A 23133-nucleotide genomic window follows, 5' to 3' on the forward strand; every position below is an offset into this window, starting at 1 on the left:
CGAAAATTTTTAACTGTCTGCTAACTTCAGAATCATGAATTCCGATCAAAATTTGAACGAAAAAAAAATTACCAGTTGGCGGTAAAGTAGACCAGCACTACCTATACACATTATTTGAATATTTATATGATGACACAACTGATAAAGTCGTCTGTATATTTTTTAGTCTGTTGGCTTTCAGTCTCTTGCTCGATGGTAATCAGTCACAACAATTTACAAGCCGCCAAAATTTTTTGTTTCCATTTCAATCAATAAATATTTAATCTCTGAAAAGTTTATCATATTTTTCATAAATTCAATTATTTAAATCCATAAAAAATAAATTATATCAGTATAGAAAGTTCTTGCACTTACGCTAATGTCAGCTTTGCAAAAGTCTGTATTGAAATCAAAACTTCCACCTTCTGGGATGGATTTTACAACAACAAGGTTAGTAAATAAAAATATAATTATTAAATATTGTCTTAAGTTTTAGTATTAACAGTTTTTTTAAATTCACAAAACTGCCAAGTGTTTAATTTTGAAAAGCTTAAAATTTTTTTGACTTTTTTATAGATCATGTAAAGCTAGAGCATTACAACGAAAGCGTGATTATGACCCGATAGAATGGACACCTTTTTTTGATGACTCCAAGGACGTCGTGATAGGAGAAAATACATTTCATATTTATACTAAAGGAAATGAAGGACCAACTCTAGTATTATTGCATGGTGGTGGCTACAGTGCTCTTACTTGGGCTGAATTTACGGTAACATTTAAACAAATAAATAATAATTATTATTATTATTTTTATTTTGTTTTATTTTACAGAAATCTATAACATCAATGATAATTTGTAGAGTATTAGCACTCGATTTACGAGGTCATGGTGACACTCATACAACTGATGATGAAGATTTATCAGGAGATACATTGGCGATGTAAATTTATTGCTATAATTATTTATTTTATAATTATTCTTGATACTGAAAGGAAGAAACATTTAAAAATTTTATTATTTTCAATAAATGGAACAAATATTGGCGGGCAAAAATTTTTAAAAATTAATGTCAAGAATTTTTTTAAATTTTATCGTGTTACGTTCTGGAAATTACCAGTCAAAGTCATTGGTAGTGTTACAATTCTACTCAAGGGAAGTAACTACAACTCTACTCACTCATGACTTTACTCAGCCTCAACTCTACTCACAGTTTTTTTTACTCGGGTTTAACTCTACTCAGTTACATTTTTACTCAGCTTTAACTAGACTCAGCTACAACTCTACTCACAAAGAATTGATATTTTATCGATAGGGTAAAATATCCGAGTAGAGTTGTACCTGAGTCTAGGAGAAGCTGAGTAGAGTTAAACCTGAGTAAAAGAAACTGTGAGTAGAGTTGAGGCTGAGTAAAGTTGTGAGTAGAGTTGTAGTTACTTCCCTTGAGTAGAATTGTAACACTGCCAATGACTTTGACTACCAGGTTGGTGTCGTAGGTATCTAAGGGGCAGATTGCCATGTCTACTCAGAACCTAACTACCTCGTATCAACTTTATTCAAAAATCGTTAACCCTAATAGCTCAGCTCAAAAATTTCTTGATTCCGAGATTTCTTTACTCCATTACATCATCGTTCCAAGACAACTCTACCCAAATTTTTGAGGAAAAGTAAACAGCTCAGTAAGCAGGAAAATGCTTACTTTTTCTCAAAAATTTGGGTATTGTCTTGGAATAATGATGTAATGGAGTAAAGAAATCTCGGAATCAAGAAATTTATGAGCTGAGCTATTAGGGTTAGCGATTTTTGAATAAAGTTGGTACGAGGTAGTTAGATTCTGAGTAGACATGGCAATCTGCTATCTAAGGACCCCTGGTACACTCCGCTGTGGCTTAAAATTTATAATTATTTTTGAGATTTTTTAAGTAAATTATAAGAACACGAATAAATTTTTAAAATTCAAAATTTGATTGGAGTAGGTCAGTCTACGGACATACGTCCGGGACTTAAGGTTCATCTGCTGACTAGTTGCTCTAGATTTTCATCAGCGTACAATGAAATATAAAAATTAAATATCGCATCTCAGGTTACTCTGGCGAACACCATGACCCGAGTCTCATGCATCGTAATGAGTTTTGTCTTGTCGCGATTAAGTTCGCGGAATCAACTATCTACTTGTCACTCCGTTAGATACAATTTTTCCAAGAAATCGGCAACTTTCAGTATCATCAATAATTCTCTTAATTAATTGAATTATTTGTTGCTGGTGAACTGAGTGATTTTGGTGATGACAAAAAATAATAAACGTTTGTTTTAATTATTAGGGACGTTGCAGCTGTTGTCAAAAAAGTGACAGAAGGTAATCCTGTAATTTTAGTTGGCCACAGCATGGGTGGTGCAGTTGCTGTACGAGCAGCTGAGCACTTGGATAATTTAACAGGATTAACTCTGATCGATGTCGTCGAAGGCACAGCTATGGACGCCTTGACATCGATGCAGAGTTTCCTCAGGTCAAGGCCGACTAGCTTTAGTTCAATCTGTCAAGCTATTGAGTGGTGGTAAGTTTTTCAAGAAATAGAACCTTAGATTATTTGGTGATCCAATAGAATAATTTATTAAAATTTGATTTATTTTAGTGTACGCAGCGGACAAATACGTAATATCGAGTCGGCAAAAGTGTCTGTTCCAGGACAAATAAAAAACAATGAAACAAATAAACTTGCGACCCATGATATCAAAGATGTATTGGCATCGTCAATCGCCCATTCCAATGAAAATTTATCAGTTTCTATTGAACGTGACGATGTAATACCTGAAGACAAAGTTGGTGAGGATGATCATCATGATGAAGAGGAGGAGACTAAAGAAAAAATAGATATATTACCTACTGCGACAAAAGATTTTGCCGAACAAAATAAGAAATATAGTTGGAGAATAAATTTATCTAAAACTGAAAATCACTGGAGCGGTTGGTTCAAAGGTTTATCAGCAGCATTCTTGGATGTTCCTGCTCCAAAATTATTACTGTTAGCTGGGATTGATAGATTGGATCGTGAGCTTACTGTAGGACAAATGCAAGGTATGTTTTTAATGTTACTACAATTATATTTTCATGATACCAGCATCGGAATTTAGTTTCAGTGTCTTTACAGCCAGTGGAAAGAAGCGAATTTCAGTCCAATGCCGCGAATTAATATTAGCTAACGCGTAAATTTTGAATGTCTTCAGTCAGCGGGCAGAGGCAAACTTGTTCCGTTCCTTGGGAACAAACAGTAGTATATTACACACCTAGGGCAGTTAAGTAAGAAATGTTTCAGATCACATGTAGTTGTTGGCCGAGGTGAAGCCGAGGTCAACAAATATGTGATTAATTAATTAATGTAACGGGACCGTTAAGCCCACCTCCGTTTGACGGGAGGCCGATACCTCGCCCTTTTGGGCATACTCGCGCTGCGTGGTCCCTATTTATATAATCAACTCCACCATATATTATAAAAGCGAAATATGAACATAAGCTCACATTAGCTTACCCATTAGGCATGCATCGCATGTGGGTGCCTCACCGACAACCACCACGAGTCCGACCTCATTTGGACCCAAACACTCCTCCCATCTCAGAAATTAAAGAGACTCTGGTCGAAGTGGGGCTTGGAATGGATCCCCCATGGTACCAGACTTCAGCTCTGGTCAGCTGCTTGCATGGATAGTGGTGGGATGCAATTTATTCCCATACCTTATGTAAAGGGCTTCTCCACTTGTCTCTTTCGGGTTCCCAACAAGCAATTATCCGCTTGTTCATCCCCTGATAGATTTTCTACTATCCCCCGGGTTAACAACACTCTAATTGTTCAAGCCAAATCACAGTAAAGAGGGCCTCGGGGGAGCAAATATGTGATCTGAGGCTTTCTTATTTACTGCCCAAGCTGTCAATACCATTTTTCTTCTCGGCAGAGGCGGAAAGTGGCAACTTCGTTTCGCACAGCGGGACAAAAGTTGACGCTTTTCGCTCGGAGGCGAGAAAATAAAGTTTCTGCCCGCCGACTGAAGACATTCGCAATTTAAACTCTGATACCTGTCATTTATTTAATAGTAATTTCAGACGATCAATTTTATTTACGTAAATGACAGTTCTGTGATTAAGTTTTATAAAAATTAGTGTGGATAATAAATAGAATTTATAGTTTCTGCTTAATTATAAATTGCAAATGACAATTTACGCTTACGCTAATAGTCGGTCTTAAATTAACTTGTTTCTGGCTGGCTGCTGACACTGAAACTTTACGCTCCAATGCAGGTAATCCTAAATAATTTAGTGAATAACTCAAGATGAAACCCGATTTCACTGCGGGTGATGTCAGCCAACTTCACCCTGGTCTGAAATTATTTTGTTTCATCCCTCGTCACACAATATACTATTTATTACCACCAATTTAAATATTTCATATTTGTAGGAAAATTTCAAATGCAAGTACTACCCGCTTGTGGACATGCAGTCCACGAAGACGTTCCCGATAAAGTCGCAGAAGCAATAGCTACATTTATGGTGCGAAATAAATTCGCCGAACCGGCATCAGATTTTCATCGCGTCTTTCCGGCATGTTAATAATAAATATAAATATATTTATTACAAAATATTTATAGGCGTAAGCGCGCCTGTAAATATTATGCACACAAGGTTTGTACTTTTTTTTACATATATTTGTAATACCTTTCATTACATTATTATTATTATTATTATTATAACATACAGCTGATGATATATAAAAATAGATATAAAATAAAAAATCACTATTACATTTTTTTTCGATACATAGTACATAATATTAAAATACACATGAATTTTATATTTTAAAAAAATCCTCGCATACATTTTTATTTTTAGCAAAATAATTTTTTAAAAATGCCTACTGAGCTTTTAAATAAATTCAGTCTTACAAAATAGACACCGATATAATAAATAAATAATAATATTTTATCACAAAATCAATTCACCGATATATATATATATATACATATAAATATATACTAATTATAAAATAAAATTTTACTTCTAGCCGACCGGATCTTTGAGAATCACACAAGGTCCCGCTCTTCCAGTTTTGAGTGGTGACACCTAATAATCAATGACAATATTACCATCCCGTCAATATTTATCAATAAAATTAACTTTTAAAAATAATTAAGTGCATAAGTAATAATAATAATAATAATAATGCTAAGTAGATGATAAGTTAAAAGCTCATACCTGATGCCATTCGTTGAGAATCGGATCATAAGTCTCGACAAGAGTGAGATATTGCTGGCCATCGTAGCCACCAACTGCAAACAATTGATCCCCAAGTAAACAAACACCGACAGCATCACGGGCGACACTCATTGGAGCGACCATGGTCCAGGTGTCAGTTTTAGGGTCATATCTACAATAAATAAACGGGAATAAATTCTAATACTTGTGGAAGACATTGGAGACTTGTAATAAAATGAGTTGATTGATTGCTTCTACCTCTCAACACTGTCGTAACGACAAGCATTTGAACCTTTCGCAGCTACGTCATAACCACCGAGTGCATATATGCAGCCATTGGCCACTCCAACACCGACACCACCCCTTCGTTTGAACATCGGCGCGCATCTTGTCCATTTGTTTGTGTGAGGATCGTAACAGTCGACTGTATTTAGACATGAATTGGTGTCTCTTCCGCCCACGGCATATAATCTAAATAAAATATATATATATTTGTCAGTTCAACGAAATAATTACTAAAAATTATATATGTATATTTATGTATCGACGTACTTATCATTAAGAACTGCCACGCCAACAGTAGATCTTGGGAACGGCATTGGCGCAATGAGACTCCACTCTTGGGTATTTGGATCCCATCTCTCTACTGTGTGTAAAAAACTCCAGCCATCGTGACCACCAACAGCATACAGAGGTCCTCCAAGAACAGCTACACCTACAATATTAGTTTTAAAATCATGTTAGCTTACTAAGTAATTACTTTGCGTATCAATTTATTTAAAACTCCAATGTAATATTACTCTTATTTTTTAACTGAGCTGACTCTTAGCTGTAAATATAAGAAATTAATAAAATACAATTAATTTTTTTGGTGTATAATAAAGACAGGTGATATTTTTATTTAATTCTTTCAATGAGCGTTTGGTACTTGAATTTTTGAAATACTCTGAGGATTGGATGAGGAGATGGATCTGACAAATGAAAACACGTTTTCGAATTTCTACGGGTATATTAGAGATAAATCAGTTACCTAATCCGTGACGATGTGTATTCATGGGTGGTAGTCTACTCCATTTGAGAGTTGAAAAGTCTAGTCGCTCTACACTATCCAGTGTCTTCAATCCATCACGACCGCCAACGATAATTAGCTTTGATTCAACCACAGCAGCACCAAATTGGAGACGACGTCCATTCATACTGGCTAAATTTTTCCAAGTATTATCACACAGAGAAAACGCATCTATTGATGTCGCGCCTTTATGGTCGTCCATTCCACCAACTGATAATAGTTGTCCCACAGTCGCTTTGCGAGGTCGCGTGCGACATGACTGAAGCAATGCACGGCGTTCAGGTAACAGATGATACTTGAGAGCTTCCATTACTAATTCCTGAGCTCGTCTTTCATTTTTAAATATTTCGTTATCATCTATATGGTCGGCTATGAACTATAACATGATTAATAAATAAAATATTAATCAACATTTTTTTCATGATACCAGTATCGAAATTTGAAGTTTCAGTGTCTCTACAGCCAGTCCCCCCCAAGCTCTCTAAACTTTGATTTGGCTTGAATAATTAGCGTGCACCTAGCTTGGGGATAGTAGAAAATCTATCAGGGGATGAACAAGCGGATAATTGCTTGTTGGGAACCCGAAAGAGACAAGTGGAGAAGCCCTTTACATAAGGTATGGGAATAACTTGCATCCCACCACTATCTATGCAAGCAGCTGACCAGAGCTGAAGTCTGGTACCATGGGGGATCCATTCCAAGCCCTACTTCGACCAGAGTCTCTTTAATTTCTGAGATGGGAGGAGTGTTTGGGTCCAAATGAGGTCGGTCTCGTGGTGGTTGTCGGTGAGGCACCCACAGGCAATGCATGCTTAATGGGTAAGCTAATGTGAGCTTATGTTCATATTTCGCTTTTATAATATATGGTGGAGTTGATTATATAAATAGGGACCACGCAGCGCGAGTATGCCCAAAAGGGTGAGGTATCAGCCTCCCGTCAAACGGAGGTGGGCCTAACAGCCCCGTTACATTAATTAATTCTACAGCCAGCCAAAGAAGCGAATTTCAGTCCAATGCCGCGAATTAATTCAGCAAACAAGTAAATTGTGAATGCCTTAGTCAGCGGGTAGAAACAAACTTGTCTCGTCCTTTGGGAACTCGAGTGGACCATACCCCACTGTGATCTGTCTCAAAAGATTATGGCGCCCGAAAAAATTCGTAGATAAGATATCACTAAGTGATGAATGAGGGCAAGTGTGTATAATGGCATGTCTGAAATCTTAGTGATTATAAGTAGAAGAAACCCTTTTAGAAGACCAATACAGGGAATTGGTACTATGGGCGAATCCATCCAAGCCGGCTAAGAGAAACCGAAGCTAGAATTAGATGGGCACGGACTCGTAGTGGCTGTTGGTTCGGCACCCACAGGCAAAGGATCTCTGTTCCTAAGGGTTATAACATCTGCCAATATTGAGCTTGCTCAATGTTTCGCATTATAGTAGAAAAGAAGGGATTTCGCAGCGCGAGTATGCCCAAAAGGGTGAGGAAACGGCCTTCCGTCAAACGGAGGTGGACTCCGGTCCCATTACATTAATTAATTCGTTCCTTAGTACCAAACAAATAAAGTTTCTGCCCGCTGATTGAAGGCTTCCGCAATTTAAACTCTGATACCTGTCATTTATTTAATAGTGATTTCAAACCATTAATTTTATTTACGTAAATGACAGTTCTGACGGTGATTAAGTTTTATAAAAATTAGTGTGAATAATAAATAGAATTTATAGTTTCTGCTTAATTATAAATTGCAAATGACAATTTACGCTTACGCTAATAGTCGGTCTTAAATTAACTTGTTTCTGACTGGCTGCTGACACTGAAACTTCAAGTTCCAATGCAGGTAATCATGAAAAATCTAATGTGTAACTCAGGATGAAACCCGATTTCACTGCGGGTGATGTCTGCCAACTTCACCCTGGTCTGAAATCGTTTTGTTTCATCCCTTGTCCCACAATATATTATTTTTGACGTGTACACTTTTAAATAAACTTACGACCGGAGACAGTAAAGGCAATCGCACTAATCCCAAAAGTCTACCAACATCCTTACGACGATTATCTAAATCATACTGAAGCCAGGTCATCAGTGCCTGAAATACTATTTCTTCATCTGGTATATTAAGATCATCGGATTCTAATAATTTAGCGACATCATCAGCAGACAGCAGTAAAAATTCCTGATTCTTCATCACTTCCATAAAGTGTACTGTTGTATAAGTATGAGCAACACTCAGCAAATTACCACATCCTTGAGCATCAGCAAACATGCGGATCCCTAGACAATTGCTAGGATGAAGCTGCTTTATTAAAAACTGACAGCAGGCTTTTACGACAGCGTCTATTTGTAATAAACTAGCCGTTGCTAAAAGAGTTTCTACACTTTCTTCATGTAATTCTATGCATCCTGGTAATTAATAAAGTTTATTAATCATCTAACTAAAGTAGAAGTTTATAATTTTTTTTAAGTTAAAGGTACCAGTGTAACAATATTGGATCAGTGACCAAAGAGCATCTGGGTCAACTTTTTTTAATTCTATTTCAGCTTGATTTGATTCACGTAACGATGTTGTAAACATTGCAGCAAAATATTCCGAACCAGCACTCAGTACTAATCGATGTGCTGAGAAACGTTTGTCACCTAGACAATTATTATTTTTTATTTATATTTGAAATACAAATTTTTAACAAAAATGAAAAGTAGATTTATCAATAATTTTTAACTCCCATAAAATTGACGGAAATTATTATAAATATAAAATTACTTATGATCCTAAAGTTATCTGTGTCAATTTTTTGATTTTTTAAAAAACCGATAGATTATGAAAAAAAAGTATTTTAAAAAAATGCACTTGTCTTAAATTTTCTACATGTGCATATTTTTAGTTTTTTTTTTCTTCAAATTTAATTCAGGATCGTAAGTTACCAGACAATTAGTAATTTTCGGATTTTTTTATCAACAAATCAATTACAAAAAAAATAAAAACTAAAAATATGCACATGTAGAAAATTTAAGAAACTACAGGTGCAAATTTTTTAAATATTTATTTTTTCATAATTTCTCGCTTAAAAAAAATCCAAAAATTATGATACTGAAGTTAGCAGACGTCGAATAATTTTTGGATTTTTTTTTAGCCGATAAAACATAAAAAAAAAATATTTGACAACATTGCACCTGTAGTTTTTTAAATTTTCTACATGTGCATATTTTTATTTTATTTTTTTGCAATTGATTTGTTGAAAAACAAGAATTGAAAAATTTTTTAATGTCTGCTAACTTCAGGATCATCAAAAATTATTAGACGTCGGCTAATTTTAGTATCATATATAAAATTATGAAAATAAATGTAGCAGACATACGAAAATTTTGAAATTACATAGAAAAAATTAAATAATTAAAGTAATAAAATTAAAAAAAAAATGATACTGAAGTTAGCAGACGTCTAATAATTTTTGGATCTTTTTTTTAGACGATAAACCATAAAAAAAAAATATTTGAAAAAATTACACCTTTAGTTTTTTAAATTTTCTACATGTGCACATTTTTATTTTATTTTTGTGCAATTGATTTGTTTAAAAATAAAAATTCAAAAATTTTTAAATGTCGGCTAACTTCAGGATCATAAAAAAAATGCATGTCCTGAATTTTTGAATTTTCTAAACACGAATTTTTCAATTTTGTATTTTATAACCATTTCAATTTATTATTTAAAAGTTTTAAAAATTGTCAAATGTCCACTAACTTTACTATCATGATAAAATTACTTTTGAATGATTTTTTTTCATTTAAAAAAATACTTACCGGCAATCAAAACAATATCAGTGAGCTGTTGTTTATGTAAATAATTTTCCATACATTTTAAACTTATCTCAGCATGTTTAGCCACCCGGAAATTTTCATCCTGTGTCGTCGAGGAACTAGACATTAAACTTGAAATACTTTGTTCACTGGTCGTAGCATCTTTTTTTGGTAATGTCAGCACCTCTTCTTCAACTTTATTCATTTCCGAATTTTTCATCATATTTATTTATTATTATAATTAATTTTATTCACTGTAAATAAATAAATAAATAATAACGCTATCAATGTTTTGTAATTTGAGTAGAACAATCTGACAGCTGTCATTACTCAGGGTCGGCGAAAATCTCTGCCCCTAGCCACTAGGGTCACTAGGAAAAAATTCTTTTTACACGCGCGCACTGTTTCTGCGCATACTTTTTCAAGTGCCTGTATTTAAAAAAAAATTTTCAGGAAACAACTAACAGTATTTACTTTCTCATTTGTAATTTATTAATTACTTCAATTAATTTTTAGTTATATTATTTTTATTCTATAGCAAATAATTAATATCTTACATTTTATTTACAGAAAAAATATAATAGTAATAACAATAATAATAATAATAATGAAAAACAGTCGATTATCAAATTCGTGTTACTTAAACATTAAAAATAGTTATTATTAATAATAAATAATAATAATAATTATTATCCTTGATTCAGTCCTGGGCCATGGAGTTCAATAAAACTCTCAAGAGAACGAGGAACATATCCAGTGTAAGACAGACCGTATGTTTTTACAGCTTTTGCCGCCATACATTTTAGTGACAGTTGTGTTTGTGTTCTTAATACTATTTCAGCAACACCTATTCAACAATAATTTTTAAATAAATGTCAAAAATTTTAAATAAAATAAAACTTCAATCCCCAAGTAGCACAGAGACAACTTTAAGATGTCTTAAAAATGTCTTTTAAAAGGACAAAACAAATTTTTTTTTGTCTCAAAGGCACCTCTTTTTGGTAGAAATACGACATGCAAATGTCGGTTCTGGAGACAGAGAAAATTTGTGTTGTTTTTCTTGTCTCATGTCAATTAAAAAGTCATTTAGACGACTTATTTTACCACTATTTGTAATTTACTTTTTGCTGTCATTTATGTCAAGTCTTTTAAGTAGACATTTTTTCGGTGACAGTAATTGCTGATCGTTTTGTCAACATATTGGTGCCTTATCGATAAGTCAAAAAGTTGCTTAAAAACTGATATCTTATAGATGTCATAAAGGCAAGTGTGCTACTTGGGTCATTAACACGGTACCAATTATTGACATGTCATACAATTTCTAAGGAATTTGAATTTTTAGAGACGTCACAAAATTTTTTTTTTGTGGAGTCTTTAATCTCCTAAACTAAAAATGTATTTTCCAGAGTCTTATATAATTTAAAAAATATATTATAGAAATATTTATGACTTAGGGCCAGTTTTTCAAACCGGATTTAAATAATTATTGCTGGTATAAATATTCGCGTTACTGATGCCATAAGGGCGTACCAAATTTTTTTTTTGCATTTCTGTTCGTTTTAGGCATAACTACGTCGATTCCTGAAAAAAATTTTTTGGTACGCCCTTATGGCATTTGTAACGCGATATACTAGCAATATTAATTAAAACCCGGTTTGAAAAACTGACCCTTGAAAATGTTGATAAAAGTTTTGTCAATAATTGGTACCCTGTCAATAATTAAATCATTTATTTTATTAACCGTAAAAAAAAAAATTACCAGTCGTTGCTGCATCGTAAGGAGTTTTTCCGTCACTATTTACTGTATCAACATGAGCTCCTGCATTTATAAGTTCCACAATAATACCGTGCAATGTCAAAAAATCACTAAAAAAAAAAAAACAGATGTGGATATTTATTTATAAACAAATAAATAATTATTAGGTAAATTTAAATACCTGATAGGCTTTTCATAAGCAACTATAACATGCAATGGCGTATTTCTATCATTATCCATTGCATTAACATCCGCGCCACACTCAATTAGTAGTTTAGCTGTCGCACAACACGGGAATCTATTTGTAAAATAAATATAAAAAAATCATTATTTAATTATTAGACTAATAGTAAATGGAAACTTACTTGCAAACGTCATTGGTATGAAAATCATCAACTGGCGTGTTAGCATTTACCGCAAGATGAAGTAAAGTTTGACCATCACGTAAAGTCATTTTTAACGCGCACAATTTGTACACAAGATAACGCGCCTTTTTTATATCTTTCTCATCGTATGACTTTTGGTTCAATGCCATTAATTTAACGAGAATCGTCAAAATATATAACGCTGACGTTATATTAGATTCTGTTTCATCCTATAGATTTAAATAAATAACAAATATAACTAAGAGTCTTATTAACCCAGCGTGTGTAATAGGACGTTTAAAAAAAAACAAAAATTTTATTTTTAATACCAAGCTCATAAAAATAATTGTCTAATCGATTTTGAGAAAACATTAAAATGAAAATAACTAGAAAACAATGCGGAATTCGAATGAATTTTATTGAAAATAATTTGTAGGGAATAAAATTGTCTACAAAAAAGGTCCTATGACATTTTTTGACAAGTCTGATAGTTTTGCTGGAAAAGTAAAAAGATCTCGAAATTTACTGTAGATTTGACTTCCAGCTCCAATAACTTTTGAACAGATGGATTTATCAAAAAATGATAAGAGACTTTTTTGTAGAGCGTTCAATTCTCTACAAAAATAGTTGATGGACATTACAATGCAATTTATGGTTCATTAGTTTCAAAAATCAGAAGAAAAAACAAATTTTTATCCTGTGTTATTCTTATGGGAAATCGAAAAGTGTGATGCGGACAACCTTAATATTAAGGGCTCATATTTTCAGAAGCTTATTTTGGAATCTAAACGAAACTTTTGAGCCTGGTTCCGAGAAAAAAAAAATTTGGTTTTTTTTTTAAACGTCCTAGTGTATATAGGTATAGTTTTTTCTTTGATAAAAAATGATTTTTTAAATCTTTTTTCATAATTAATATTGAAACTAGAAGTATAAACTATAAGTATATGCATAAATTTAGTCGTTAAAGCCAAAAAAAACTTTAATACATATAATTTAAGTATGAATTTTGCTTAGGGGGCTGGGTATTGAGTACTTTACCCTACTGGGTCTTTGAAGGAACAATCAATTTAAAAAAAAACAATTTTTTCGATTATTCTTTAATTTTTGTTAACGACAATTTTAAACTTTTGACTTCGGCAACTTCCGGACCATATATCAGACACTTCAAGAAGTGATCCAGAATTTTTTCCAGATTTTTTTAAAGCCTAGAAACTTTAAAAACTTGACTGTTCCCTAAAAGACCCAGTGCACAAACCGTGTCTCGAAAAATATTGTGTACACACTCAGAGTTAACCCTCTTTATATTTAGATTATATAAATATATATTAAAAAAATTAACTTACAAGATACTGTTCAATTTCTTCAGCATCCGTGTTATTTATTTTCAATTTATTCCTACTTAATTCCGTTACACTTGACTCAAGTACATTCATAACTTGGGTGAACTGTAAATCCACTCCAACATGAATCATTTGTGAGAATACCTGAGGTATAAATATAATATTTAAGTAATTAAATTTTTATTTAACTATAATATAAAAAAATATAATAAATAAATAAATTAATTACTTGGGCAAATCGTAAGAGATCTTTAACGACAGACGTATCGTTCTGCTGCCTGAGGTGTAAAGCATGAAGCCACAAATCAATACATCTATCAAATCTAGCATTATCAGCAAGTACAGCACCTCTATAAATAATTGGCTGTGGTACTTCTGGATTATGAGTACCCAGTATTCTTTCTCTGATAGCCAACGATTCCATATGAATAGCATTCGCGTCATTCTTAATACTCTCAAGTCTTTGCAAAGTCTCACTCTCTCTCCAATTGTCGTAAGCCGACACGGGTTCATTCAATTTTTTACGTATTATATTTGTCGGATCTGCGTATCTAAAATAAAAACACCACATTGATATTTCTTGGTTTTTTTTTTCTTTTATAAATAAAATATATATTTAAGGCCATTCTCAGACAGTGCCCCTCACTTTTTAAAAAATTTTAAATGACTCAACTGTCATAAGCGTATCACATTTTTATCAATCAATTAAAAAAAAATTTGAACATTAATTAAAAAAAGGACAACGTTGAAGTAATTTCGCTAGGTATAGATTTAAAAAAAAAAAAAATTAGTTACACTTGATATCAATTAGGAGTTAAACGAAATTTGGAAAATAAATTTCAGTAAAATCGTCATGTCAATTTTATAATTCGAATTTTTAAATTTTGGCGGCTAAAATTTATTCAACAAATTTCGTAACTCCTAACTGATATCAATTGTAAGTAATTTTTTTAAAATTCTATCCAATCGAAGACAAATAAATGACCTGATCTTCTTCTATAAAATCATCAATGGATTGATTGATTCACCTGATATACTAGGAAGCTTTGGTATAGTCTGTAATAAACCATGTCTCAGAAGCAATCGAATAATTAACACGCTAAGATCTAACAAAAACTACGTAATTAACGGACCGTATAATAGAATAGCTAACCTAGTCAACGAGTTCAATTCGGACATCAATTTTTTTGGTGGATCTTTATCAGTTTTTCACTCAAATATTAAAAATCTCAAATAACTAGTCAAGTTTTTTCTTTCCTCAGTCAAAAAGTCAAAGTTGAACTATAATTGAACTTGTTTTGCCTTTTAAATCATAGTTTTCCTTATACTTATTACTATATATTTTGTAGCCAGCTGTATATAGCCAATTGGCGTTTGATATTAATAAATAAATAAATAAATTCTATATCTCAACGAAATTACGACTACGTCCTTTTTTCAATTAAGGCTTTAATTGTTTTTTAATTTATCAATAAAATTTTAATACGGTTATTACAGTTGAAAGTCATGGCATATTTTTTAAAAATGGGGGAGGGGCAACGTCTGAGAATGGCCTTAAATAAATAATTAATACCTCAATTCCATTGCTTTATGAAGATATTTATAAGCACTTGATAAACAATAATTATCTTTATCATTAGCAAATGATGCACCGAGTAATTCGTAAGCTTCTATTTTATCCTCCCGACTAATATCCATTTCTCCAATAAAACACTCAACGATATTAGCACGTGTGCGATCAGCAGCAGCAATCAAAGGCGTCATTCCGCTGTTATTCTTAGTCATTTTGGCTCCAAATTTTAGTAACTCCGTTACTATGTTGACATGACCCCACTCTGCTGCAAAATGCAAAGCTGTTGCTCCGCAAAGAGCTTTTACATTTGGATCCGCTTTATGTTCAAGTAAAAATGTCACCTGAAATTCCAGAAAAAAAAATTAATCCCCGACAGTCGCGTGGACTCCAACTACCCCAGGAAATTTTTAACTCAAAATATCTCATCAGCAGTTCGATTTTCAAAAAAACTACAAGATACCTTTTTTGAAGAAAATTTAAAGGGCTACAAAAAAGGTCTCTTATAATTTTTTGAATACTTCGATATTTACAAAGATATTTACAAAAAACCTATCAGACTTTTTTTCCGGCTGGAATTTCCGGTGGAAAATTTTTCAGTTGACTTTAAAAATAAATATGACGGCGGATTAAATAAATAAAAAAACTCACGACATCAAGATGTCCTTTATGAGCAGCAATCATAAGACAAGTATTGTTATATTTATTAGCGATATGAATATCAGCATTATGCTCAATTAAATAATTAACAATATCAAGCCTTCCATCAAAACACGCCGCTCTCAGAGGCGTAGAATTAGTATGAGTCGGATGGTTTACGTCAGCTCCAGCTTTAACCAGAGTCTTTACAACACTGAGATGCCCCGCACCTGAAAGAAGCTTTTGCTTCAAATTCAAAATTCAAAATAAACCAACAATCATTTTTATTGCATCACCCATCCACAATAATTTTTTATTCGTGTATTAAATAAAATAAAATATATACCTGCTGCACACCAAAGTGCACTTGCTCCTTCAATTACATATCCGTCGAATTTAACAGTCCCCTCTTGTTCAATATCCATTTTAAATTTATCGATAAACATTTTTACTACTCTGTCATGACCATAACGCGCTGCTATTATCAGCGGCGTGCTTTTCTGTCCATCTTCATCCAGAACTTTCTGATAAAAAAAATAAATTTAATACTTAACTCTCTTTGTTTAAAAGTATTTAATACACTAAGGTCGTTTGAATAATTGCCAGCGACAAGACAAATTTTATTGTGCACGTGTCAATTAAATTAACATTGAGCTCCTATGATAAATTTAATGCCAAATCTATTTATATTAAATAAATTATTTATAAAATATTCAATTTAAATTGAAAGCAATTATTCAATAAAAATTATTTGACAGTTGGTAGTAAAAAAAATACCAGGTTTTAGTACACAGAAAAAAATAATTTCTTGTGCAAAAAATATTTGAATAATTGAAAATAAATTCAATTCATAATGTGATGATTTTTAAATTGACAGGCACTTAACAATTTTCGGATTTTTTTTACAACAAATCAACTACGAAAAAAAAAAAAAAAAAAATTGCACATGTAGAAAATTTAAAAAACTACAGGTGCAATTTTTGTAAATATTTTTTTTTATAATTTATTGTGTAAAGAAAAAATTCAAAAATTATTAGTCGTCGGCTGACTTCAGTATCAGAAAGTGACAGTTAAGAATTTTGGATTTTTTTTTTAAATCAATTACAAAAAAAAAAAAAAAAAACTAAAAAAATGCACACGTAGAAAATTAAAAAAACTATAAGTGCAATTTTCAAAAATTCATTTTCTTTTATGATTTATCGTTTTGGAAGGAAATCAAAAAATTATTAGTCTGCTAACTTGAGTGTCATCATACTGCAAGAAGTTATTGGGGTAAATAAAAATTTTTAACTCCGAAAAATGATTTTTTTGTGTAAATAAAAATAATAATTTACCTGATTTATTATTGAATTAACTTGTTCCTCAGTCTTGTCACTCAACAAAGTGTATAATGTCATTGACATACCAATTCTTGCCATTGAATAAATCCGATTGATAAATGGCATTAAAATATCCGTTTCGTCATCCATTATGACCGGATAAACACTGTACAGATTTATCAGTTTTGAATATTTAATGACACCTTGTAATTAATAAAAAAAATATATATCTAATGACAATTGACCGCTGGTTAATTAGCAACAACAATAAAGTATAAATGACAAAACAAGCACTCAAGTTGTTTGCCCAACGACTCGTTAACCTCAATAGCAACTTTCATCGCTCTATTTACGTTATAAATACGCAGCAGAGAAGACTGAAGATCGCGTGGTCTATTTCAAGTTAATTTACACACAAAAATTCATCGATCCTGGTCTCTGTTGTAAAAATAGACAGTGACTTGTTGGGTGAGAGAACACCAGAACCAACCAACTTCTTGCCAACTATATTTTTTAATATATTTTTTATACCAAAACCAAACACTGACAGTTTCAAGTTTAAGTCACGACGTCAATCGAACAAAGGATTCGCTCCCACATCACCAGAGCTTTGCTCAGGACAAAAGATTTTACTTTATGACAGAACTTGAGTTGAGCTTTCAGTTGGAAGATGTAATGAAGTATATTCGAGCAATCGGTTCTTGGATCTGCGTTGATGGAATGGATCCAATCCAAGCTTGGAGTTCTAGATCTCGTGCTTAGAAAATGTACATATTTTAGTCACAAGTTTTTTATATAAATATATATGTATATTGCGATAGGTTAATGAACGTAATGAAGACAAAGAACGTCCTCCACTTCAGGTTGTCTTGGATGTTCTACGCTGATGTTGATGTTGGTTGCTTACTGTTGGACAGAACACAGAATATTAAAAAATAAGATGTTTCTAGAGTAACATGTTGCAATTTAAGTATTTTGTGTGTTAAATGACCTTGAAATTTTTTACACTTGTCTGCTGAGTTATTTATTTATATTTGTGACCGTGAAGAGAGGGGAAGAACATCTGGAAAAACGTTTTTGTTTTTTTTATTCAATATTGTTTATATGAAATCGGTAATGACGGAAACTACTTTTGGTTTAAAAAAACCCGCCATAATATAAAATTTTTATATTCATTACAAGTTGAATTGATTAGACAAAGCTGAATATTTAATTAGTGATATTTTTATATTACAGTGGCGGCAAAATTAATGAGTGTGAATGTGGCAGACATGAGATAATTTATAAATTTTAAATAAATTACAATAATGAAATTTAAAAAAAAGCGCGTACAGGTCTTGTATTTTTCTAAACACTCATTTTTTAATTTTTACTCTGCTTACATTTTATTTTTTTATTCAAAATTTTAGTGAGTGTGAATGTAACTGACAAGGGGGAATTTTTTTAATTTTTGAATAAATAAATAAAATGTAAGCAGAGTAAGAATTAAAAAATGAGTATTTAGATCATTGAAAAATTAGTACGTGCATTTTTACGAGTGTGAATGTAGCAGACGTCAGACAAATTAAAAATTATAAATAAATAGAGTTAATCATTAATAAAATAAAATTTTGAAAAAATGCGCATTTAAAAAATTTTAAAATTAATAAGTGCATTTTTTATAAATATTATTTTTTTAATTATTTACTCTATGTATTTATAATTTTAAATTTATCTGATGTCGCTACATTCACACTTAAAAATTTAAAAATATTGCCAACTGTCAGCTACATTCACATTCTTGATCTTATTAACTGAAGTGATCTGCTATAGGTTGGAATGGAATCCACTCAGTCGACGTCACTCAACGTTCATTTCTCTACGACCAACTCACAGTAACTCATCTCTCTTAAAAAAATATTTAAAAGTAAAAAAAAAAGTTCATAATTTCTGAAAATCATTTCTAGAATCAATTTTACTCAAAAATTTATATCGTAAGCATACATATTTACATCAGTTTAATAATAAAATAACAAATTTAATTCTTACAATAGAACAATTCATGAGTGTGAATGTAGCAGACATCAGACTTTAAAATTATTAATAAACAGAGTAAATAATTAAAAAAATAAAATTTAAAATAAATGCTCATTTAAAAAATTTTTAATTTAATAAGTGCATTTTTTAAAAATATTATTTACTGTATTTATATTTTCAAATTCGTCTGACATCTGCTACACTCACACTCATAAAAAATTCAAATATTTTATTCCAGATGACTGTCGGAGGTGCGCAGCCGCGCATGCGCATAAAATACAACAATTCTAGATGGCGTGACCTCAGTCATCAGAAGCACGCGTGCAAAGTGGACGTAGGAGCTGGAAATTGCAGCCTCCGTATCTGGCATCACCTCCGCCTCCGCACCACCACCTCCGCCACCGCAACCGCGGTCGCGCTCCTCTGCGTTCGAGGGACGTGGGTAAGTACCCTCACTCCACGCTCCAATCAGTCTGCACTCGCATGTCCACGAGGTAGCTCACCGGGCTGCCGGCTTCCTCTAGCATTCAATACCCCGCTTCCTAGCTTTCTCAGTTTGTCTCTCACGTTTAACCGTGACGGGGTGACAGCTGATAACACTTTTGCTAGGGTACCGACAGTACTTCCCGGGGTTTAGGTTAGGTCGCATCTATTGACAAAGCGCGGGCTTATGGCTCATTGTTTGAATTGCTATTTTTCAATAAACATTTATTATTATTTGCTGTCATTCAAATTTAACTTTAAATATTTACTGTTTATTATTATTTTTTTACACTGTCATAGAAACCGGTGCAATTATTTTGTAATTGTAATAAATATACTGTGTCAATTGTGCGGTTATTTACGTGCGTGAAGTGTCTCGCGTGACAGCTGAAAGAGGTTAGGTCTCTTTTAACTGCAAGCGCGCGGTTTTTAAATAACTAGTATTTTTAAAAAGTGATACTATTTTTTTTTCCTGTTAATTGTCAATACTCTAACTAGTTAAATTAATTTTTTCAAATGACAAATGTCTGATTGCGTAGGAAATAAATATTCGTGTGAATAAAATTCACAGGAATTCTCGTGGATAATGCGAATTATTTATCGAGTATAATAAAAGTAATAACAGATTTGTAGTATTTGAAATTATATAATTTATATATATATATACATATAAAATTTAACAAGAAGATAATCATCACAACTGGGCAATCATGTGGAAAGACAGCGGTCCAACTGTAACTATTGCATTAATTATTATTTGTGACAAATGCATCTTCAATCGAGTGTTATCGTTATATTATTTCAAAAATATAATAAACAAAAAAATTTATATATATATTTTTATCTATACAATGCAGTAAAACGCGATTACGGAAGTTAAAACGTGTTGATAAAAATGATACGGAATTTAGCCGAGGTCTAGTAATTTTTGGTTTTTTTTAAAAACAATTATTAAAAAAAAATATTTCAAAAAATTGCACCGGTAATTTTTTTAAATTTCTACATGTGCAAATTTTTAGATTTTTTTTTTTTGTAATTAATTAGTTAAAAAAAAATTCAAAAATTTTAATTGTCTGTAATGATACTGAAGTTTGCCGACGTTTAATAATTTTTGGATTTTTTACAGACAAATTATAAAAGAAAAAAATATTTAGAAAAATTGCACCTGTAGTTTTTTAAATTTTCTACAGGTGCAAATTTTTAGATTTTTTTTTTGTAATTAATTGGTTGAAAAAAAAATTAAAAATTTTAATTGTCTGTAATGATACTGAAGTAAGCCGACGTTTGATAATTTTTGAATTTTTTCGAGATGAATTATAAAAGAAACAAAATATTTCAAAAAATTGCACCTGTAGTTTTTAAAATTTTCTACATGCGCATTTTTATTATTTTTTTTTTTTTTTTCGATATTTGAAAAAAATCCGAAAATTTAAAATTGTCTGAACTTGAGGATAAAAAAAAGTACGAGTAAAAAAATAAAAGTAGGGGAGGAAAAGTAGTTTATCGGGAGTTAAATGATCGATTAAAAGAGGGATGATTGATGAGCGTAGGCAAGAACCGAAACGATTTGTCCGCGGCGATGGCTCGTCGATGAGGACAATTATATGCGAAACCACTGGACACACACTCGTGACTGCTCCGCGACGGCGGACGTAATATAAAACCAATTTGATTTTGATTCCGGCATTAATACATTCGATGCCGATCACCGTACGACCACGATGATGCGGGTGGTACTGTGTGTGACCATTGCGGTAACGCATTTGTCCACGCAATTTGGTTTTGCGTGGCTGGTTAATGCCGGATGCGATATCGATTGTATACCGAGTTCGGCTTTCCTACTTTCGACTGATTAACACTCGAATTAATCTCTTTAATACTCGATTTAAAATGTTTTCCATTCATTTATTTTTTATGTCGCGGATTACAAGTATAATTAATTAATCAATCAATCATATTGCGGTGTAATTAAACAGAGAAGATCATAAAAAGAGAATACCGGTGTCTGTTTTAGATGGACAATTCTTCATATTTGCCGAATCATCTCCCGCCACCGTCCTTGGTCGTGTTTTCACAGGCCGGGGGACTCCCCGATGGCTTGCGAATGCAGAGACCCTTCAATCCACAAGTTAGTGCCCTTTCCTCGCCGTGCTTTCGTCGTAATTGCATGAAAAGTAATATAGACTATGAGTTTAACAGTAACTACTCTCTCACCGCATGTCCCCCTCCTTTTTTTTTATTACTAAAAAATTTTAATAATATTTAATCCCAGTACAAGTAATTGACATTTAACATTATTAATTAATTACAGTTGATACGTTCATTTGACCAACATACTTTCATATTCACGATATTTAAATAATATTAATGATAAAGAAATAATTGAAAGGATTAATGAGATTAAAAAGATGTTGAATTATAACTTTCGATAAAAGAGATAATGAGTTTTAAATTGTATATTAATGCTATTAAAATTTCAAATGAACGTTCATAATTTTAATTATATAGAGTAGTAAAATTTTTTTTATTATTTTTTTAACGGTAGATTTATTTAAGATTAAATTTTAAGCATTATAATAATAACAATATTTAATATTACGTATTAAATTCACTTGCTTATTGCATGTAAAAAAAAAAAACGCAAAGTATTTATAGTAAAATAATGAAAGTAATTGAAGTGTAATTTCGATTTAATAAAAGGTAACCGACTCGAAAGAACTGCAAGTGCCATTCAGCACAGCAGCATCTCTGGGCTACGGACTTCATCACATGCTGCATTTGCCCCATCAATTTCTTCATCCGTTGGACCCCCGTTTACCATTTGGTGCATTTCGTCCACTGGGACCATCGGCATTTGCGCCACCGAGCAAGTGCCTAAAAGTCGAAACCGGAGGCTCGAGTGTATCATCTGGTCTCGCGAGTATCGGCTCGCTGTCAAATATGTCGAATATGTTTTCGCCATCACTACCGTCGTCTGGAGTTGCCGGCGGTCTACCCGGTGGACCGAGTAACCAAGAAGTTGCGCCTCAAAGTCCTGCTGGTTCGGCAAGTCGTTCACCTCTTGGAACAGGACCCGGTTCAACTAATGCCTCTAATCGTGGCCAGAGTCCTGATGATGATGACCGCGACACAAATGCAACACCTGGTTCTGAGAATACAGAGCGATCTACGCCCGAGGAAGGACGACCCTACAGACGTAAGTAGATTTATTTTATTAAACTTTAAATAATAATTACAATAAAAGTATACGCATTTGTATACATAAATAATATATTTAAAAAAAGGATACGGGAAAAAATAATATTCTTGTGGCTTCTGTTCGGGTGAATTTGTGTACCTTAATTGCCAGATGATGGAGCCATTCATTTCGCCCTCACCTTTGTGGCCTACGTTAACTTCTTCTTTTTTTTTTATTATTCTTATTCATTTTTACATCCTCGCTTTGTCCGCGGTTTTTTAGCCAACCGTTGCCCGTGTTTTATTTTTAAAAATAATTCACATTTTATTTTTTATCCAGTCATTGGCTTTTTTCAGTCGCAAACTTTTTTCGCTAAAAATTTATACG

General features: G+C 32.4%; 4 protein-coding genes across 10 annotated transcripts in view; 2 read left to right on the forward strand and 2 right to left on the reverse strand.

Annotated features, from left to right (window-relative positions):
• Positions 1-162: 162 nt before the first annotated feature.
• On the forward strand, positions 163-5168 carry LOC130663984 (protein phosphatase methylesterase 1). The gene is made up of 7 exons (XM_057463596.1): positions 163-429; positions 556-748; positions 811-920; positions 2299-2532; positions 2611-3053; positions 4426-4649; positions 5029-5168. Exons 1-6 carry the CDS (start codon positions 359-361, stop codon positions 4575-4577), a joined length of 1203 nt encoding a protein of 400 aa, XP_057319579.1. The 5' UTR covers positions 163-358; the 3' UTR covers positions 4578-4649; positions 5029-5168.
• On the reverse strand, positions 4726-10426 carry LOC130663981 (kelch-like protein 5). Its single transcript, XM_057463592.1, has 8 exons — positions 10084-10426; positions 8761-8922; positions 8279-8688; positions 6250-6664; positions 5772-5934; positions 5478-5690; positions 5220-5391; positions 4726-5087 (listed from the first exon to the last, which is right to left on the reverse strand). Exons 1-8 carry the CDS (start codon positions 10301-10303, stop codon positions 5025-5027), a joined length of 1818 nt encoding a protein of 605 aa, XP_057319575.1. The 5' UTR covers positions 10304-10426; the 3' UTR covers positions 4726-5024.
• A 239-nt stretch (positions 10427-10665) lies between these two features.
• Positions 10666-18201, reverse strand: LOC130663980 (protein fem-1 homolog B-like). Of its 2 annotated transcripts, XM_057463590.1 has the most exons (11): positions 18061-18201; positions 17085-17975; positions 16097-16274; positions 15763-15980; positions 15115-15455; positions 13771-14092; positions 13545-13685; positions 12202-12431; positions 12018-12134; positions 11840-11946; positions 10666-10927 (listed from the first exon to the last, which is right to left on the reverse strand). In XM_057463590.1, exons 2-11 carry the CDS (start codon positions 17217-17219, stop codon positions 10770-10772), a joined length of 1947 nt encoding a protein of 648 aa, XP_057319573.1. In that variant the 5' UTR covers positions 17220-17975; positions 18061-18201; the 3' UTR covers positions 10666-10769. The 2 variants fall into 2 exon arrangements, with proteins under 2 accessions (XP_057319573.1, XP_057319574.1); XM_057463591.1 differs by lacking the exon at positions 18061-18201 and having other exon boundaries at positions 17085-17996.
• A 699-nt stretch (positions 18202-18900) lies between these two features.
• Positions 18901-23133, forward strand: part of LOC130663462 (E3 ubiquitin-protein ligase Rnf220-like) — a 98456-nt gene continuing 94223 nt past the window's right edge. The window contains exons 1-4 of one of the 6 annotated variants that reach the window (XM_057462698.1): positions 18901-19042; positions 19324-19527; positions 21583-21696; positions 22269-22764. In XM_057462698.1, coding sequence (XP_057318681.1) covers positions 19324-19527; positions 21583-21696; positions 22269-22764 — 814 coding nt within the window. In that variant the 5' untranslated portion in view covers positions 18901-19042. Of the gene's footprint in view, positions 19043-19323; positions 19528-19569; positions 20303-21582; positions 21743-22268; positions 22765-23133 lie in introns of those variants that run through there. The other 5 variants (XM_057462700.1, XM_057462699.1, XM_057462701.1 and 2 more) reach the window with 5 other exon arrangements.

The sequence above is a fragment of the Microplitis mediator genome, chromosome 2 (genome assembly GCF_029852145.1).
Source record: "Microplitis mediator isolate UGA2020A chromosome 2, iyMicMedi2.1, whole genome shotgun sequence".
Taxonomy (NCBI): domain Eukaryota; kingdom Metazoa; phylum Arthropoda; class Insecta; order Hymenoptera; family Braconidae; genus Microplitis; species Microplitis mediator.

What these genes read in the sequence shown, in the direction of transcription:
- LOC130663984 (XM_057463596.1), top strand. Translation starts at nt 359, where the DNA reads ATGTCAGCTTTGCAAAAGTCTGTATTGAAATCAAAACTTCCACCTTCT. An exon ending in TTACTTGGGCTGAATTTACG is followed by an intron (nt 749 to 810) that starts GTAACATTTAAA and finishes TTTATTTTACAG; the next exon opens with AAATCTATAACATCAATGAT. An exon ending in TGTCAAGCTATTGAGTGGTG is followed by an intron (nt 2,533 to 2,610) that starts GTAAGTTTTTCA and finishes GATTTATTTTAG; the next exon opens with TGTACGCAGCGGACAAATAC.
- LOC130663981 (XM_057463592.1), bottom strand. Translation starts at nt 10,303, where the DNA reads ATGATGAAAAATTCGGAAATGAATAAAGTTGAAGAAGAGGTGCTGACA. An exon ending in TGATATTGTTTTGATTGCCG is followed by an intron (nt 8,923 to 10,083) that starts GTAAGTATTTTT and finishes ATAATTGTCTAG; the next exon opens with GTGACAAACGTTTCTCAGCA. An exon ending in TACACATCGTCACGGATTAG is followed by an intron (nt 5,935 to 6,249) that starts GTAACTGATTTA and finishes CTAATATTGTAG; the next exon opens with GTGTAGCTGTTCTTGGAGGA.
- LOC130663980 (XM_057463590.1), bottom strand. Translation starts at nt 17,219, where the DNA reads ATGGATGACGAAACGGATATTTTAATGCCATTTATCAATCGGATTTAT. An exon ending in TTAATTCAATAATAAATCAG is followed by an intron (nt 16,275 to 17,084) that starts GTAAATTATTAT and finishes TTTTTTTATCAG; the next exon opens with AAAGTTCTGGATGAAGATGG. An exon ending in CATACCAATGACGTTTGCAA is followed by an intron (nt 12,135 to 12,201) that starts GTAAGTTTCCAT and finishes TTTTACAAATAG; the next exon opens with ATTCCCGTGTTGTGCGACAG.